The sequence below is a fragment of the Choloepus didactylus genome, chromosome 21 (assembly GCF_015220235.1).
Source record: "Choloepus didactylus isolate mChoDid1 chromosome 21, mChoDid1.pri, whole genome shotgun sequence".
Lineage (NCBI taxonomy): Eukaryota > Metazoa > Chordata > Mammalia > Pilosa > Megalonychidae > Choloepus > Choloepus didactylus.
The window spans coordinates 46,101,747-46,121,964 of record NC_051327.1 but is presented as its reverse complement, the minus strand read 5'-3'; the positions used below and the strand labels follow the sequence as shown (position 1 = coordinate 46,121,964).

The window sequence follows — 20,218 nt, the reverse complement described above, 5'->3', positions numbered from 1 at the left end:
GAATAAATCCAAATAAACCCATTCCAAGACATATTCTGATCAGACTTTCAAATACTGAAGAGAAAGAGCAAGTTCTGAAAGCAGCAAGAGAAAAACAATTCACCACATACAAAAGAAACAACATAAGACTAAGTAGTGACTACTCAGCAGCCACCATGTAGGTGAGAAGGCAGTGGCATGACATATTTAATTTCAATGAGAAGGCTAGATGATAAAGGATATTAAGAAGACAAAAGGAGAACATAAAGAATAATTTGAAAGAGAACAGAAAAATAGCAGATCTTTTGGAAATGAAAGATACTGTCGATGAAATTAAAAACATACTAGATTGTGAGACAAGCAACCAGATGAATGAAACTTGAGGACAGAATGTTGAGTGAAATAAGTCAGAAACAAAAAGACAAATATAATATCTAACTAATACAGACTAACTATAATGTGCAAACTCTGAGAATTGCATTTGAGAGCATAGGTTATCAGGGGAAGGCTTATTGTAAAGGTTCCTAGATTGTAAGCTCTTGCAGTAGTTACATCTATTCCTGAGTCATTACAGTTATTTTGAAATTCTGAGATGCTGAGTTCTTTGTGTAAAATCTTGTCATTCCCTGGAATTTTGGGTATCTGTGCAGATTCAGAGCTAGAGTTCAGCTTATGAAAGTCAGCATTACCCCATTCAGCAATTGTTAAAAAAGCTGAAAAAGAGATCAGACTTCAATTAGAGATATGAATGAAATTGATCTGGTTAGGACTAAGGAAAATCAGACTAAAAGACAAAGGACAATATTGACTGTGTTTTAAAACTTCAACTTCTGTGTGAAAAAAGGAAGATGTTCTGGTTTGTAATGCTGCCATTATGCAAAATACTGGAAATGGATTGGCTTTTATAAAGGGGATTTATTGTGTTATAAAGTCACAGTTCTGAGGCCTTAGAAGAGTCCAGACTAAGGCATCAACAAGATGATGCCTTCACTGAAGAATGTTCATTCCAGAACACCTCTTTCAGCTGGGAAGGTATGTGGCTGGTGTGTGTTGTTCCTTTGCTCCTGGGTTGCATTTCAAAATGGCTTTCTCCAAAATGTCTTTGGGCTTGTCTCTCTTAGCTTTTTCAGCTTGTGTGCATCTAAGTGTCAAGGTCCTCTCTTAGCTTCTCCGAAGTGAACTCTGGGTCAGCATCTCAAAGCGTCTCTCCAAATTCTCTCAGCTGCTCTGAGCTTCTTCTATTTGTGAGCTCTTTTATAGGACTCCGGTGATTAAATCAAGACCCATCCTGAATAGGCAGGATCCATATCTCCATGGAAATAATTTAATAAAATGTTTTGCCTACAGTTGTGAGTCATGTCTCCATGGAAATACTTATCACAAGATTCCAACCTATTCAACACTAATATGTCTGCCCCCACAAGATTACATTAAAGAATATAGCTTTTGGGGGGACATAATATATCCAAATTGGCACAGAAAAGATGTCTATTTGGAGCAAAATTTATATTTTCTGGAGCATGCTATTTAATTTAATTTGTTGGCCTATTTGAACACCATAAATACATGGAACTTTGAGTAGGGAGTGAGATCTTGTTGGTTTGTACAGGTTAGTGTGATGCCCTGATACATCCCAGAGTAATTTGGGCAGAGAATAAAAAGTATTTGCAAAGCCCCCCTGAGACACTGGGGAAAATGTGGAAATATTAAACTTCCCCACCTGGGGAATTCCTAATATTCTTGCAAGCACTGGGGACTGCCAATTTAATAGGCCAAGCCCTCAATTTTGAGGCTTGTCCTTATGAAACTTATTCCTGAAAAGGAGAAGCTAAGCCTACTTTTAATTATGTCTAAGAGTCACCCCCAGAGAACCTCTTTTTTTGCTCAGATATGGCCTCTCTCTAAGCCAACACTGCAGGTAAACTCACTGCCCTCATCTCATCCCCATGTGGGAGGTGTAAATCTCCCTGGCAAGAGGGAACATGACTCCCAGGGATGAGCCTGGCCCTGTAACTGTGGGATTGAGAAAGCTTTCTTGGACCAAAAGGGGGAAGAGAAATGAAGCAAAATAAACTTTCAGTGGCTGAGAAACTTAAATAGAGTTGAGAGGACATTCTGGAGGTAATTCTTATGCATTATATAGATATCCCTTTCTAGTTTTTAGAAATGGATTGTATTAAAATAGCTAGAAGGAAATACCTGAAACCATTGAACTTTAATCCAGTAGCCTTGATTCTTGAAGATGATTGTATAACCATCTATCTTTTACAATGTGACTGTGTAATTGTGAAAACCTTGTGACTGACACTCCCTTTATCCTGTGTATGGAGAGATGAGTAAGAAAATAAAGGCAATAAATAAATAAATAATGGGGGGAATAAGGGGTATGGGATGTTTTGGGTGTTTATTTTTATTTTTATTATTTTTTGGAGTAATGAAAATGTTCAAAAATTGATAGTGGTGATGAATGCACAACTATAAGATGATACCTTGAACCTTTTATTGTACACTTTTGATGATTACCTGGTATGTGAATATATCTCAATAAAATTGCATCAAAAATATACTACAGGGAGGCATGGCAAGAAGGCAGCATAGGGAGGTGTGGAATTTAGTTAGTCCTCTGGAACAACTAGCATATAGCCAGGAACAACTAGTAAACAGTATGGAACAAATGTTGGGGAACATCTGCGACCAAACACACATTGTACACCAGTCTGGAATGGGTGGAATGGCTGAGATCTCAGCATAAAACTGTAGGTAAAGTTCCCAAAACTGTGGAGTTGGTGTCCCCCCCAACCAGCATGGCACACTGAGCTGAAACACTTCCCTGTGGGAAAAAGAAGCAGTCTACTAGGAGGAAGGGAAGGTAGCTCAACCAAGCTCCAACTGTGGTTTTATTTAATGAATTTGGACTACTGAATACAAATTCTGAGCACAGATAAACCTGGAGCAAGCAGGAAAGGAACACAGATTTTGCTCATGGCAGAGAGGAGGTGGGACTGACAGAAAAAAAATCCACATAAATAAATAAAATCAGAGGCTTTTGGAGTTGGCTGAGCTCAGAATACTGAAAAAGGGCTGTGTGGTAAGAAAAGAGTCACACAGACCCAGGCACCAAAAATCGGGTACCTTCACTGAAGGATGGCCATTGGAATCTGGAAAGCCTCTGTTATCTCAGAAGGTGTGTGGCTGGCATCTGCTTGCTTCCAGGTTGCATTTCAAAATGGAGTTCTCTACAATGTCAGTGTCAGCTTTGAACTGTGATCTTCAAAATGTGTTTCTCAGTTGTAGCTCTGAGGTCCCTCTATTTGTGAGCTTTTATAAGACTCCAGTGAACTAATCAAGGCCCATGTTGAATGTCTGGGGCCACACCTCCATGGATACATTCAATCAGAGGTCACACCCTAACCAAAGGTATTACTCACAGTTAGGTGTGTCACATCTCCATGGAAACAACCTAATCCCATTATCCCACAAAACTGGAATAAAAGATCATGTCTTTTCTTGGGGGACATAATATATCCAAACTTGCACAACTGGTAACTGGGGGCCTTGGGACTGACTCTGAAAAAGGGATTTCTTTCTTTTTCCCTTCTTTCTCTCATTCTAAGTAGCTCATTAGAGAAAGCCTCGGGCATTTTCAATTGTCAGCGCTGACCAAGACAAGGGTGGAGTTAAGATAGTTAGAGACAAAGGAAGAATTCAAATGTAGGAGATAAATCCCTAAAAGGCTTATCTTTCCTAAGTAAAGGTAGAGGCAGGGAACTCAGATCCTAGGGCCTGGGGAAAAGCAAAGCAGAAACAGATTAAGCTTGGCTTCTGACATTCTCAGCCCCTGGCAGGGACAGGGTCTACTGAGAATTAAAGGCAATGATCCTCTTTATGCCAGTGGGGATCAGTGGGCTGACAAGCACCACTTGCTGGGCAGGATAGGAAAAGCACATCATCCAGAGGCCTCACAGGAAAGTCTGACAACCTCTGGGTCTCATCTTCAGGGAAACCTGGTACTGATTGCATCCTCTTCCCAAGACCTGGGCCTGTCTGGTCTAGGAAAACCTGTTTGGGGTAATCAAGGAAACCAGATGCCTAAACAACAAAAAATTACAATTTTCACTAGAAAAAATGAAGATACGGCCCAGTCAAAGGGACAAATTTACACTTCAAATGAGATACAGGAGTTGAAACAACTAATTAAAGATCTTCAAACAAATATGCTAAATCAATTAAAAAATCAAATCAATGAGTTGAGGGAAGATACAGAGAAAGAGATGAAGGTCATTAAGAAGACATTGGGTGAACATAAGGAAGAACTTGAAAGTTTGAAAAAAACAATTGGCAGAACTTAAAGGAATGAAAGGCACAATAGAAGAAATGAAAAACACAATGGAGACATACAACAGCAAATTTGATGAGGTGGAAGAAAGGATTCAGGAACTAGAGGACTGGACATCTGAAGTCCTACATAAAAAAGAACAGATGGGGAAAAGAATGGAAAAATATGAGCAAGGTCTCAGGGAATTGAATGACAACATAAAGTGCATGAATATGTATGCCTTGGGTGTCCCAGAAGAAGAAAAGGGAAAAGGGGCAGAGACCATAATAGAGGGAATAATCCCTGAAAATTTCCCATCCCTTATTAAAGACATAAAATTGCAGATCCAAGAAGTGCAGCATACCCCAAACAGAAGAGATTTGAATGGACATACTCCAAGACACTTAATAATCAGATTATCAAATGTCAAAGACAAAGAGAGAACTCTGAAAGCAGCAAGAAAAAAGTGATCCATCCATACAAAGGAAGCTTGATAAGACTATGTGCAGATTTCTCAGTAGAAACCATGGAAGCAAGAAGGCAGCGACATAATATATTTAAGATACTGAAGGAGAAAAACTGCCAACCAAGAATTCTATATCTGGAAAAAACTGTCCTTCAAAAATGATGGAGAGTTTAAAATATTTTCAGACAGATACTGAGAGAGTTTGTGTAAAAGAGACCTGCTCTACAAGAAACAATAAAGGGAGCACTACAAGCAGATAGGAAAGGACAGGAAAGAGAGGTCTAGAGAATAGAGTAGAAATGAAGACTATCAGTGAGAGTAAAAAGAGAGAGAGAGAGCAGTGTAAAAGGGGCACTTCCCAAATCTGGGTTTGTTGCTTGGTGTGGCCAACAGAAGTTACACTGAACCAAGCTGAGGAGAAAAAGAGGGTTTATTTATGCCAGCAGGAGGACAGGGGAAGATTTTCCAAATCAGCCTCCTCAAAGTGATTTTTCAATTGGCTTTTATGCAGGTCAGAGACAAAGAGAGATAATATTTTAGTTAACAGCTAACTGAGGTCTGGAAAACTTTAGTAATTTAGTTATTTCCTATTTCCTTCAGGAATTAGGTGCCTCTGGGTGCCTAGGAAGATAGATGAAAAGGTCTTATTCATTTCTAGGAAGTCTGGGGACCTTAGATGAAAGCTTATTCAAATCTGGGTGTGGACTGTACATTTACATATTGCTGCATATTTCTCCTTTGAGTGGTCTGTGGTGTAACATTCAATGGAATATTGAGCAGTGATAAGAAGAAATGAGGTTGTGAGGTGAATGGACCTTGAGGACAATGTACTGAGTGAAATAAGCCAGAATTATAACACCTCACTAATATAGACTAACTATAGTGTGCAAACTCTGAGAATTGAATTTGAGAGCATAGGTTACCAGGGGTAGGCTTATGGTAAATGTTCCTAGATTAACATATTTCTCCTTTTTGAGGCCAAAAGTTCTCACACCCTGCCTACTTCCCTTTTTAAAGTTACATTTAAAAGCTGCTTTAAGGTTACATTTTAAGGCTACTTTACAATTTCCTGCCTGCTTACAGTTTCAAGGTTATATTTAAAAGGTTACTGTTACAGAGGGAAAATAAAACAAAATAAAATAAAATAAAATATGACATGTAAATTCTAAAAGTCAAAATGGTAAATAGTAGACAGTAGACATTACTTTGAGTGAAATTAGCCAGAAACAAAAGGACAGGTACTCTATGGAGTCACTATTATGAACTAACATTGATGAGTGAAATTTGAGAGTTAAATTTGAGAACATAGTTTATCAGGAGATAGAAAGAGGTTAGAAATTGTACATTTGATGCTGAAGAAGTACATAAGGGTAAACAGGATTGACTGTATAGATTCAGAAATAGATAGCATAATACTGTGTGATGATTGCACAATATTGTAAGTCCTCTGAACAAAGATGAGTGTGAGTACAGTTGAAAGAGGAAGCCTAGGAGCATGTATGACACCAGAAGGAAAGATAAAAAACAAAGACTGGAATTGTGTAACTTAGTGAAACCCAGATTGGTCAATGATAGTGATTAAATGTACAAATACAAGAATGCTTTTTAAAGGTGGAGAACAAATGAATGTTAACATTGCAAGGTGTTGAAAATTGCATGGTACAAGGGAAAAACACAATCAATGCAAACTAGAGTCTATAGTTACTGGCAACATTGTAAGATGCTTCCATTAATTGTAACAAAGGCAATATACCAAAGCTAAACATCTTTTAAGAGGGTGTTATAAGGAAGTGATATGGGATACTTGGTTGTGGTGTTGTTGTCTGACCTTTTCATTGTATTTTACTTTATTATTTTTTTTTATTAAATTCAGTTTTATTGAAATACATTCACACACCATACAATCATCCATGATATACAATCCACTGTCCACAGTATGATAACATAGTTATGCATTCATCTCCACAGTCTATCTCTGAACATTTTCCTTACATCAGAAAGAACCAGAACAAGAATAAAAAATAAAAGTGAAAAAAACACCCAAATCATCCCCCCATCCCACCCCATTTGTCCTTTAGTTTTTATCCCCATTCCTCCACTCATCCATACACTAGATAAAGGGGGTGTGATCCACAAGGTCTTCACAATCACACTGTCACCCCTTGTAATCTACATTATTATATAATTGTCTTCAGGAGTCCAGACTGCTGGGTTGGAGTTTGGTAGTTTCAGGAATTTACTTCTAGCTATTCCAATACATTAAAGCCTAAGAGGTGTTATCTATATAGTGCATAAGAATGTCCACCAGAGTGACCTCTCGACTCCATTTGGAATCTCTCAGCCACTGAAACTATTTCGTCTCATTTTGCATCCCCCTTTTGGTCAAGAAGATACTCTCAGTCCCATGATGCCGGGTCCACACTCATCCCCGGGAGTCATACTCTGTATTGCCAGGGAGATCCACAACCCTGGGAGTCAGGTCCCACGTAGAGGGGAGGGCAGTGAGTCCACCTGTCGAGATGGCTCAGTTAGAGAGAGAGAGGGCCACATCTGAGCAACAAAGAGGCACTCAGGGGGAGACTCTCAGGCACCATTACATACAACTTTAGACTCTCCTTTGTGGTAATGAGCTTCATAAGGGCAAGTCCCATGCTTGAGGGCTCAGCACATCAAACAGCCAGTCCCAATGTCTGTGACAACATATGCTAGGGGATCAGCATCTTAAAGTTTAGAGATAGGCCTTACAATTCAGGGATAGAGTTAACTGCTGTAAGAGCTTACAATCTAGGGACTATTACAATTATTGTGTCCACGTTAAGCTATGTTCTAAGATTCAATTCTGAGTTTACACATTGTAGTTAGTCCATATTAGTGAGGCATTATCCCTCTCACCATGTTTACTTTATTTTTATTTTTCTTCTATCTTTTATATTTTTTTCTTCATTTTTCTCTCCTTTCCCTCTTTCTTTGCAGAAGAAATGGAAATGTCCTCATTCAGGTTGTGGAGGTGAATGCATAACTATGTGACTTTACTGGGGATCATTGATTGTTTACTTAGAATGGATTGTATGTTGTGTGAATAAAACTGTTTAAAAAACTAACAGAGGGATACAAGTGCTTGAGAAGAGGTGTTGGTAGGGACATAGAATGGTGCAGCTCATCTGGAGGATCATGTGGCGGTTCCACTGGAAGGTAACTATGGGGTTGCCATATGGTCCTACAACCCCATTATTGGGTATGTACATGGAAGAACTGAGAGCAGGAACATGAATGGACATTGCAAACTGGTGTTTATGACAGCAGCATTTACAATTTGCCACAGATGGAGGTGACCTAAGGGTACCTCGACCAATAAATGAAATGGTGATCCTTGGTGTAACATTCAATGGAATATTGAGCAATGGCAAGAAGAAATGAAGTTGTGAGGCATGCAATGAGGTGAATGGACCTTGAGGACAATATGTTGAGTGAAATAAGCCAGAATTGAAAAGATAAACATTATAACACCTCACTAATATAGATTAACTATAATGTGCAAACTCTGAGAATTGAATTTGAGAGCATAGGTTATCAGGGGGAGGCTTATGGTAAAGGTCCCTAGATTGTAAGCTCTCACAGCAGTCACACCTATTCATGAGTTTCAGTGGTTATTTCTAAATTCTGAGATGATGAGCTGTTTGTGTATAAGCTGGTCCATTCCTGGAACTTTGGGTATCTGTGTGACACCTGAGAATCACAGCCAGAGTTCAGCAGCTATGAATGTCAGCATTACCCCATACAGGAAATGTTAAAGAAGCTGAAAAAGAGATCAGACTTTAATTAGAGATATGAACAAAATGGACTTGGTTAGGAGTAAGGTAAACCAGACTAAAGGGAAAAGGATGATACTGACTGTGTTTTGAAAGTTCAACTTCTATGTGAGACCAAAGGAAGAGATGTTTATTTGGTGGAAAATCTGTATTTTCTATAGCATGCTATATAATTCAACTTATGTGGTCAGTTTATTCAAACACCATAATTACATGGGACCTTGTATAGATGGTGAGATCTGGTTGATTTGTATAGGTTAGCATGGAGACCTGATACATCCCAGAGTAATTTGGGCAGAGAATAAAAATGTATATACAAAGCCCCCTTGAGAGACTGGGGAAAATTGAAAATATTAAACTTCTCCACCTGGAGAATTACTGATATTCTTGCAAATATTGGGGACTACCATTGTAGTAGGCCAAGCCCTTGATCTTGGGGCTTGCCCTTATGAAGCCTGTTACCACAAAGGAGAGGCTAAGCCTGCTTATAATTTTGCCTAAGAGTCACCCCCAGAGAACCTCTTTTGTTGCTCAGATGTGGCCTCTCTCTCTAAGCCAACACTTCAGATAAACTCACTGCCTTTTCCCCCACATGGGACATGACTCCCAGGGATTTTAGTCTCCCTGGCAACATGTGACATGGCTCCTAGGGATTAACTTGGACCCAGCATTGTGGGATTGAGGAAGCCTCCTTGACCAAAAAGGGGAAGAGAAATGAAACAAAGCTTCAGTGGCTGAGGCATTTCAAATGGAGTTGAGAGACCATTCTGGAGGTTATGCTTATGCATTTTATTTTATAGATATCCCTTTTTAGTTATCAGTGTATTACAATAGCTAGAAGGAAATACCTGAAGCTATTGAACTGCAATCCACTATCCTTGATTCTTAAAGATGATTGTATAACTATATAGCTTATATGTTGTGACTGTGTGATTGCGAAAACATTGTGGCTCATTTTCCCTGTATCCAGTGTATGGACAGATGAGTAGAAAAAAGGGGTACAAAAATTAAATGAATAATAGAGGGGTAAAAGGAGTATGACATATTTTGGGTTGTTCTTTTGTACTTTTATTTTTATTTCTATTCTTATTTCCATCTTCATTTCTTAGAGTAAAGAAAATGATCAAAAAGTTGATTGTGGTGTTGAATGCACAACTATCTGATGATACTGTGAACAACTATACACTTTGGATGAGTGTATGGTATGTGAATATATGTCAATAAAATTGCATTTATATATATATATATACACACGCACACACTAGAGACACAACAGCAGATTTGAAAAGGCAGAAGAAAGGATCAGCAAGCTAGAAGACAGAGAAACTGAATTCAAATACACTAAAGAACAAATGGAGAAAAAAATGGAATAATTTGAGCTGGGTCTTGCGGAAATGATTGACAACATGAAGTGCACAAATATATACATCACAGGTGTCCCAGAGGAAAAGAGAAGGGAAAAGGACTAGGAAGAATATTTTAGGAAATAATAGCTGAAAATTTCCCAACCCTTATAAAAGACATATGTATGCAAATCAAAGAAGCTCAATGTACTCAAAATAGAATAAATCTGAATAGACTTACTCCAAGACACATACTAATCAGACTGTCAAATGCCAAAGAGAAGGTGAGAATCCTGAAAGCTGCAAGAGAAAAGTGATTCACTACTGTTCCAGTTTGCTAATGCTGCTGTTATACCAAACACCAGAAATGGATAAGCTTTTATAAAGGGGGGCTTATTTTGTTACAAAGTTACAGTCTGAAGTCCATAAAAATATCCAAATTAAGGTATCAGCATGAGTATACCTTCACCAAAGGAAGGCCAATGTCATCTAGAAAATCTACGTTAGCTAGGAAGGCACTTGGCTGGTATCTGCTGATCCTGGGTTGTGTTCCAGCTCCTCTCTCAGCTCCTGTGCATACTTCAAAATGTTGCAATTGGGGTATTTTGTCCTCTCTTAGCTTCTTCAGTTCCTGTGCATCTAAGCATCTGGGTTCCTGTTCCAGTTTGCTAATGCTGCTGGAATGCAAAATACCAGAAACAGATTGGCTTTTTAAAAGGGGATTTATTTGGTTACACAGTTACAGTCTTAAGGCTATAAAGTGTCCAAGGTAATGCATCAACAATCAGGTACCTTCACTGGAGGATGGCCAATAGTGTCTAGAAAGCCTCTGTTAGGTGGGAAGGCACGTGGCTTGTGTCTGCTCTGGAGTTCTGGTTTCAAAATGGCTTTCTCCCAGGACATTCCTCTCTAGGCTTCAGCTTCTCTCCAAAATGTCACTCTCAGTTGCTCTTGGGGCATTTATCCTCTCTTAGCTTCTCTGGAGCAAAAGTCCACTGTCAAAGGCCATCTCCAAAATGTCTCTGTAAGCTGAAGCTCCTCTCTCAGTTCCAGAGCATTCTTCAAAGTGTCTCTCTTGGCTGTAGCAAGCTTGCTCCTGTCTGAGCTTATACACTGCTCCAGTAATCAAGGCCCACCCTGAATGGGTGGGGTCACACCTCTATGGAAATTATCTCATCAGAGTTATCACCTACAGTTGGGTGGGTCACATCTCCATGGAAACACTCAAAGTATTCCAATCTAATCAGCACTAAAACATCCACCCCAGGAGATTGCATCAAAGAACATGGCTTTTTCTGGGGGACATAATACATTCAAACCAGCACAGTTCCTCTCTTAGCTTTGCCAGCAGACCTTATCTCTCCCAAATGTCCCCCTCAGCTGCCCTGGGGTCCTTCTATTTGTGAGCTCTTTTATAGGACTACAGTGATTGAATCAAGACCCACCCTGAATGGGCAGAATCCATATCTCCATAGAAATCATCCAATCAAATGTTTCACCCACAGTTGATTGAGTCTCATCTCCATAGAAACAATCAATTGAAGGACTCCAACCTAATTAACACTAATGCGTCTGCTCCCACAAGGTTGCAATAAAGAACGTGGTGTTTTGGGGGACATAATACATCCAAACTGGCACAACTACAAGGGAAGTAACATAAGGCTAAGTGCTGACTTCTCATCAGACACCATGGAGGCAAGAAGGCAGTGGTTTGATATATTTAAGATACAGAAAGAGAAAAATTCTCAACCAACAATTCTCTATCCAGCAAAGCTGTCCTATAAAAATGAGGGAAAATTTAAAATATTCACAGATAAACAAAAGCTGAGTTTGTTAACAAGAGAACTGCCCTGCAAGAAATACTAAAGGAAGTTCTGCTGGCTGAAAAAAAGAACGGACAGGGGAGAGAGGATTGGAGGAGAGTATAGAAATTACTATTATCACTAAGGGCAACTGAAAGGATACAAAGAAGAAAAAAATAGATCTGAAAAATAAAAGCCAAAGGGTAAATTTGTCAAAGTAAGGACTACTTTTATGGTAATAACATTGAATGTTAATGGGTTAAACTCCCCAATCAAAAGACACAGATTGACAGAATGGATAAAACAATATGATCCATCTATATGTTGTTCACAAGAGACTCTTTTTAGATCCAATGATACAAATAGGTTGAAAGTGAAAGGATGGGAAAAGATATTCCACACAAGCTGTAACAAAAAAGAAAAAGCTGAAGTAGCTATAGTAATATCAGACAAAATAGGCTTTGAATGTAAAAATGTTAAAATAGACAAAGAAGAACACTTTATATTAATAAAAGGGACAATTCATCAAGGAGAAATAACAATCATAAATATTTATGTACCTAATCAAGGTGCCTTAAAGTACATGAGGCAAACATTGGTAAAACCGAGGGGACTAATAGACCTCTCTACAATAATAATGGAAGATTTCAACACATCACCGTCTTCAAAAGATAGAACATCTAAACAGAAGATCAATAAGGAAACAGAGAAACTAAATTATGATAAATGAACTAGACTTAACAGACATATACAAAACATTGCACCCCAAAACAGCAGGATTTATATCCTTCTCAAGTGCTTATGGAATATTCTCCAGAATAGACCACATACTGGCGAACAAAACAGATCTTAATAAATTTAAAAAGTTTGAAATTATACAAAGCGCTTTCCCTGATCATAATGGAATGAAGTTGGAAATCAATAACAACCTGAGAATTGGAAAATTCACAAATATATGGATATTAAACAACACACTCTTATTCAGTGAGTCAAAGAAGAAATTGCAAGACAAATCAGTAAATATCTTGAAATGACTGAAAATGAGAACAGAAACCTATTAAAGCTTATGAGATTCTGCAAAGGCAGTGCTGAGAGGGAAATTTATAGTTTGCTAATACCAGAAAATGGATTGGCTCTTATAAAAGGGGTTTATTTGGTTACAAGTTTACAGTCCTAAGTCCATAAAAGTGTTCAAACTAAGGCATCCACAAGAGGATACCATTACTGAAGGATGGCTAGTGGTCCCCTCCTAGCTTCTCTGGGGCAAACTCTGCACTTCTTCTCTTAGATTAGCATCTCCAAATGTCTCCAAGCATGTCCAAGTGTCTCCAAGAATCAGCAAGCATCTGAGTCTGTGTCAGTTCTTAAATACTCCAGTGAACTAATCAAGACCCACCCTGACTGGGCAGGGCCACATCTCCATGGAAATAATCTATCAAAATTGTCCACCATAATCAAAAGATTAATAAATCTGCCCCCACAAGATTGCATGAAAGAACATGGCTTTTTGGGAGGACATAATATATCCAAACAAGCACAGTTGCTATTGTGAATGGAATTTTTGTCTTGAATTTCTCTTCTGTTAGGCCATTATTAGTGTTTAGGAACATTACTGACTTTTACCCATTATTCTTTTATCCTGCCACTTTGCTGAATTTGTGTACCATCTCAAGTAGCTGTGTCATCGTTTTCTCAGGATTTTCCAAATATACAATCATTTCATCTGCAGATAATGGCAGTTTTACTTCTTCCTTTCCAATTTGGATAACTTTTATATCTTTATTTAGGTGAATTTCTCTGGCAAGAACATCTAGCACTATGTTGAATAATAGATGTGACAGTGGGCATCCTTGTCTCGTTCCTGATCTTGGAGGGAAGGCTTTCTGTCTCTCGCCATTTATGCTGGCTGTGGGTTTTTCATATATGCCCTTTATCATATTGAGGAAGTTTCCTTCAATTCCTACCTTTTGAAGTGTTTTTATCAAAAATGGATATTGAATTTTGTTGAATGCTTTTTCAGTGTCTATTGAGATGATCACTTGTTTTTTTCTTTTGATTCATTAACGTGTTTGAATTACATTAATCAATTTTCTTATGTTGAACCATCTTTGCATGCCTGGAATGAACCTAACTTGGTCAAGAGTATAATTCTTTTAATGTCCCTTTGGATTTGATTTGTAAGTATTTTCTTTAGGATTTTTGCAACTATATTCATTAGGGAGATTGCCTATAGTTTTCCTGTTTTGTAGTGTCTTTATCTGGTTTTGGTATCCAAGTGATATTAGTTTCATAACATGAGTTAGTAGTGTTCCTTTTTCTTCAATTTTTGAATGAGTCTGAGTAGGAATGGTGTTAATTCTTTTTGGAAAGTCTGGTAAAATTCCCCAGTGAAGCCATCTGGTTCTGGGCTTTTATTTGTAGGTAGAATTTTGATGACTGACTGGACCTCTTTGCTTGTGATTGCTTTTCTGAGGTCTTCTAATTCTTCTTGGGTCAGTCTAGGTTGTTCGTGTGTTTCTAGGAAATTGTCCATTTCCTCTGAATGTCTAGTTTGTTGGCATATAGTTGTTCATAGTATCCTCTTATGATTTTTTTAAATTTCTTCAGGATCTGTAGTAATTATTCCCTTCTCATTTCTGATTCTGTTTATTTGTGTTTTCTTTCTTTTTGACTTTGCCAGTCTAGCTAAGGGTCTGTCAATCTTGTTGATCTTCTCAAAGAACCAACTTTTCATTTTATTTCTTCTCTATTTTTTTTTTTTTTGGGGTGTTGTTCTCTAGTTCATTTGTTTCTGCTTTAATCTTTGCTATTTCTTTTTGTCTACTTGCTTTAGGGTTAGTTTGCTGATCATTCTCTAGCCTCTTCAGTTGCTCAGTTAGGTCTTTAATTTTAGCTGTTTCTTGCTTATTGAAATATGCATTTAGAGCTATAAATTTTCTTCTCAGCACTACCTTCCCTGCATCCCACAGGTTTTGATATGTTGTGTTCTCATTTTCATTCATCCCTAGATATTTACCAATTCTCTTGCAATTTCTTCTTTGGCCCACTGTTTGTTTAGGAGTGTGTTGTTTAATCTCCATATATTTGTGAAAGATCTGGTTCTTTGGTGGTTGTTGATTTTCAGTTGCATTCCATTTGGTCAGAGAATGTGCTTTTAATAATTTCAATATTTTAAAATTTATTAAGACTTATTTTGTGCCCCAGCATATGATCTATCCTGGGAAAAGTTCAATATGCACTAGAGAAAAAATATATATACTGATATTTTGGCATGTAACAATCTATATATGTCTATTAAGTCTAATTCATTTATCGTATTGTTTATATTCTCAATTTCCTTATTGGTCCTCTGGTTATTCTATCTAAAGAAGAGAGTGGTGTATTGAAGTCTCCCACTATTATTGTAGACATGTCTGTTGCTCCCTTCAGTTTTGCCAATGTTTTTCTCATGTATTTTGGAGCTCCTTGTTTGGGTGTGTAAACATTTAAAATTGTTATTTCTTCTTGGTGAATTATCCCTTTTATTAATATATAGAGTCCTTCATCTCTTATGACATCTTTGCATTTAAAGTCTATTTTGTCTGATACTAGTATAGCTACCCCAGCTTTTTCTGATTGCAGTTTATGTGGAATTTTTTTTCCATCCCTTCACTTTCAGTCTCTTTGTGTCACAGGGTCTGAGATGAGTCTCTTGTAAACAGCATGTTGCTGGGTCATATTTTTTAATCCATTCTACCAGTCTGCATCTTTTAATTGGGGAGTTTAATCCATTCACATTTAAAGTTACTACTGTGAAGGGAGTTCTTAAACCAGCCATCTTATCCTTTGGTTTTTAGTTGTTAGATCTATTTTTTTCCCTCTCTCTTTTTTTCCTTTAAATTACCCTTACTAATAACTCTTCACTTCTGTACTCTTCTCCAGGTGTCTCCGTTCTTTTTTTCTCAGCTGCTAGAGCTCCCTTAGTAATTCTTGCAGGGCAGGTCTCCTGTTAACAAATTCTCTCAGCATTTGTTTGTCTGTGAAGATTTTAAACTCCCCTTCAATTTTGAAGGAAAGCTTTGCTGGGTAAAGAATTCCTGGTTGGCAGTTTTTCTCTTTTAGAATCTGAAATATGTCATACCACTGCCTTCTTTCCTCCATGGTGCCTGCTGAGTAGTCAGTACATAGTCTTATGTTGTCTCCCTTGATGTGGTGAATCACTTCTCCCTTGCCACTTTGAGAACTTTCTCCTCTTCAGCATTTAACAATGTAATCAGTATATGTCTTGGAGTAGGTTTATTTGTATTTATTCTTTTTGGAGTTTGTTCGGCATCTTTAATTTGCATATTTATGTCATTTAAAAGGGTTGAGAAGTTTTCCCCTACAATTTCTTCAAATACTCTTCCTAGCTCTTTACTCTTCTCTTCACCTTCTGGAACAGCAATGATTATTATCTTATCTTGTGCACTTCATGTTGTTCATCATTTCCCTGAGATCCATTTCAAAATGTTCATTTTTTTTTCACCATTAATTCTTTTGTGCTTTCACTTTCCATCACCCTATCTTCAAGGTCACTAATTTGTTCCTCTACTTCTTCAAATCTGGTGTTATGTGTCTCAAGAAAATTTTTAATTTGATCAACAGTATCTTTTCTTTCCATAAGGTCCACTATTTTTTTTTTTTATTTACTCTTGCACATTCTTCTTTATGTTCTTCTAGGGTCTTCTTCATGTTCTTTATATCCTGAGCCATAATATTGATATTTGTGTGTACTTCTTTGACTAATTGCTCCAAATGTTGTGCCTCTTCCAACTTTTTAATTTGTTCATTTGGCTTGTCCATATCTTCTATATCCTTCAAGTGCTTTGTGATTTTCTGCTGGCTTCAGGGCATTTGCTCATCTTGATAGGGTTATTTTTGCAAGTGCAGAATTAACTGAGCCTTTATATAAAATTTGTTTTGCTGGAGTGCAGTTTTCCTAATCTACCAGCAGGTGGTGCTCTCAAGTAGGTCTTCCACAAACTCCTCTTTGTGGTGGGCAGAGTCCAAACCAGGTGGGGAACCAATCAAAGCACCGGATCTCCATGCGCTTTAGGGAATCCCAGTCCTGGGGCTGCAACATGGGCCCCCAGCAGGTAGGTAGGGAAACTGATCAAGGGCACCCCGCAGGTGGAAAGGGGCCCTGCCTGCTGGTTCTCTGCCTGCCTTGTGCCCAGGAGTCTCTGGGATATGGCAGTTGCCCCCAATTGCTGGTATGGCACCTCTCCTTTCCCCCCTCCTCGCCATTGCACACCCCCTCTGGACATCCATGGGGGGGAAACAACTGCCACCTGCTGGGTTTCCACATGGGAGCTCCCCTCTGTCTGTCTGTGGAGGAGCATGCGCACACACACACACACACACATACACACACACACACACACACTCCACCCAGCAAACAGTCAAGGTAGGTGGACAGGAATGGAGAGTTACTGCTCACTCCCTTGCCCAGTGGCACTTTTGCTGCTACTGGCCTGGGAGGTGCAGTCTGGACAGGGAACACACTCATTTTGTCCCTCCAGCCACCATCTCTCCTCCGTTTTTTGTTGGCGGTCCCCTCCACATACTGTGGGGGACCCTCTGGGGCTGGCTGCATCCCAGAACCACAGTCCCTGGTGTTCTCCTGCCCCTTTCTAGTTAGTTGCACAGAGAAGGAGAAGCCTGTTCCACCTCACCTACTCTGCCATTTCCAGGAAGTCTATAATCTTCATTATTATTCCAATAGCTCTCTTATTCACATTTTTGTTTCACCCTTACCCTTTCTTTGGTACCCCCCAGTCCATCTTTGTCACTCCTGTAATGAATCCTTCCCCCTTTAAACTCCTCATTTTCATCCTAACCCTCTCTTTCTGGTCCCTTGCCATTCACCATCCTTTTTTTCCCAGCCACATGAAACTCTGCTGATCTAGGCAATCAAGTTCCTGGATCTGCACTAATTTAGACTCCATGGAAGGATCCCAATTATTGGCTGAACCCATAGACATAGAAACCTGGATAAACATGGTAGGCATATTTCATACAGACCAAGTATGGGACAAAAGGGATGGACACTCAGTAGATAAATGTCTGAAATGCTCACCCCAATTGGACATGCTTTACTCTTGAAGAGAAATGGGCCCCCATAGCACAAATTACCCCAACTGTAATGAATGTTTGTCTTTGCATAATGGCATGGGACCTTAACCATGCACTATTCCAGCCAAACTCTGCAATCAAGCTCTGTATTATCACCAAGAGGAAGGTAAATGGCAGACTTTCTATGATGACACAATAATCAAATATAATGCTGCTAAGATGAATCTGAGGCTTATTACTTCAACTTAAGTGAAACAGCCTCTTCTACCCCTGGAAATTTTTTTTGGCATTGGAATGCAACTGTAGCCCTTATCTATAACTGACAATCATGTTGTATCTCTAGACCCATTCTCAAGCATCACTTGGACACAAGTTCCTAACCTCCCTTCACTCCATTATAACCATTTCCAAAATGTATTATATAAACTACACACAATGTCCATTGTTCATACTCTATCAGGCCCTACAAATTTTTAGACTTTGCCTGTGACAATGCAGATGCCTCCATATATGGAGGTTGAGTAAGGTAGGAACCAAACTGCTAAATTAAAGATAAAACTTTAATTATCAGTTTGGACAGCACAGGCTATTTCTTCCTATGTGGAAAAACATGCATAAATATCTTTACCACCAGCCTGGAGTGGGACCTGCACAATAAAAGCCTTACTTCCTGATCCAGAGAAGAGGGACAGTTAGAAACAAAGGGTTTAACTAACTTAGGATCTTTTGCTTATCAAGTCAGACCTAAAAGAGACAGCACAGAATCCAACCCACTTATTTTAAGACCTGGTACAGGCTGCAATTTTCTAGGAAGTTCTACTTGGTTCCATGGAATTACCCAAGTAGAAAAATACATTTGAGACATATCCAGAACTCTTGAGGCATCTTTAATACTACCATCAAGGCAATAGAGAACCTACAACTCAAGGTAGACAGCCTAGCAAAAGTTGTCCTGCAAAATCACAGAGCACTTGATATCCTTACAGCTCGACAAGGTGGAGCATGAGCTCTCTTAGGATAACAATGTTGTATCTATGTAAACCAATCTGAAAAAGGTCACCAAACATTAAAGACATCAAAGAGAAGATATTACATGAACTAGGAAACCCTGAGCTTGGGACTTATTTAGTTGGGTAAATCTTAGATCCTGGGGAGACTGGATTCACATCATGTTTCAAATCATGCTAATCCTTTTTCTTATTATAGCTAAGCTCTTGATCTTGAAGCTTGCATTTATGAAACTTATTTCTGTAATGATGAAACTAAGCCTAATTACAATCAATGCCTAAGAGCCACACCCTGAAAACCTCCTTGTTGCTCAAATGTGCCTCCCCACAAGCCAAACTGCAAAGAAACTCACTACCTTCCCCCTAACATGGGACATAACTCCCAGGGATGAGCCTCCCTGGCATCGAGGGATTAATACCAAATGTTGAGTTGACACCCTCTTTTAATATGAACAAGTTAGGGTGTGTGCCAGTTTGAATATATTGTGTCCCCCAAATGCCATTATCTTTGATGTAATCTTGTGTGGGCAGATGATTAGATTGTAATTCTTTGAGTGTTTCTTTGGAGATGAGCCCCACCCAGCTGTGGGTGATGACTCTGATTGGATAATTTCCATGCAGGTGTTGCTCCACCCATTCAGGGTGGGTCTAAGTTGAGTCACTGGAGCCATATAAATGAGCTGACGGACAGAGGGAACTTAGTGCAGTTGTGAGTGATGTTTTGAAGAGGAGCTACAGCCAAGAGGGTCACTTTGAAGAAAGCACAGGAGCTGCAGATGAGAGACATTTTGAAGATGGCTGTTGAAAGCAGACTCTTGCTCCAGAGAAGCTAAGAGAGGACAAACACCCCAAGTGCAACTAAGAGTGATATTTTTGAGGAACTGCAGCCTAGAAAGGAACGTCCTGGGAGAAAGCCATTTTGAAACCAGAACTTGGAGCAGACACCAGCCACGTGCCTTCCCAGCTAACAGAGGTTTTCTGGACACCATTGGCCATCCTCCAGTGAAGGTACCTGATTGTTGATGCGTTACCTTGGATACTTTATGGCCTTAAGACTGTAACTGTGTAACCAAATAAACCTCATTTTCTAAAAGCCAATCCATCTCTGGTGTTTTGCATTCTGGCATCATTAGCAAACTAGAACAGGGTGCTCACTGCCTAGACACCCCTAAAGATGGAGAAACAATTAAGTGAGAGGAAGGGGTAGCAACAAACAAGATAAGATTGAACAAAGGTCTACGAATACTGAAACTTTATATATATATATATTTGGATGCTGGGGTGTTGGAATGGCTGGAAGGAAGTAAATGACATGGTGGAACTGTAGCCTATATCATCCCTTGGGATTTGCTCCATAGCTGCTCATTGAATTGTGCCTTGAAAGTCTTCATCTTTCAATATATT

At 38.9% G+C, this 20,218-nt stretch overlaps 1 protein-coding gene across 1 annotated transcript in view; it reads left to right on the top strand.

Annotated features, from left to right (window-relative positions):
• The first annotated feature begins 16,813 nt into the window (after positions 1-16,813).
• ITGAD (integrin subunit alpha D) overlaps positions 16,814-20,218 on the top strand; it is a 43,256-nt gene continuing 39,851 nt past the window's right edge. The window contains 1 exon segment of the mRNA XM_037813821.1: positions 16,814-16,828. Within this exon segment, the coding sequence (XP_037669749.1) occupies positions 16,814-16,828 (15 nt within the window).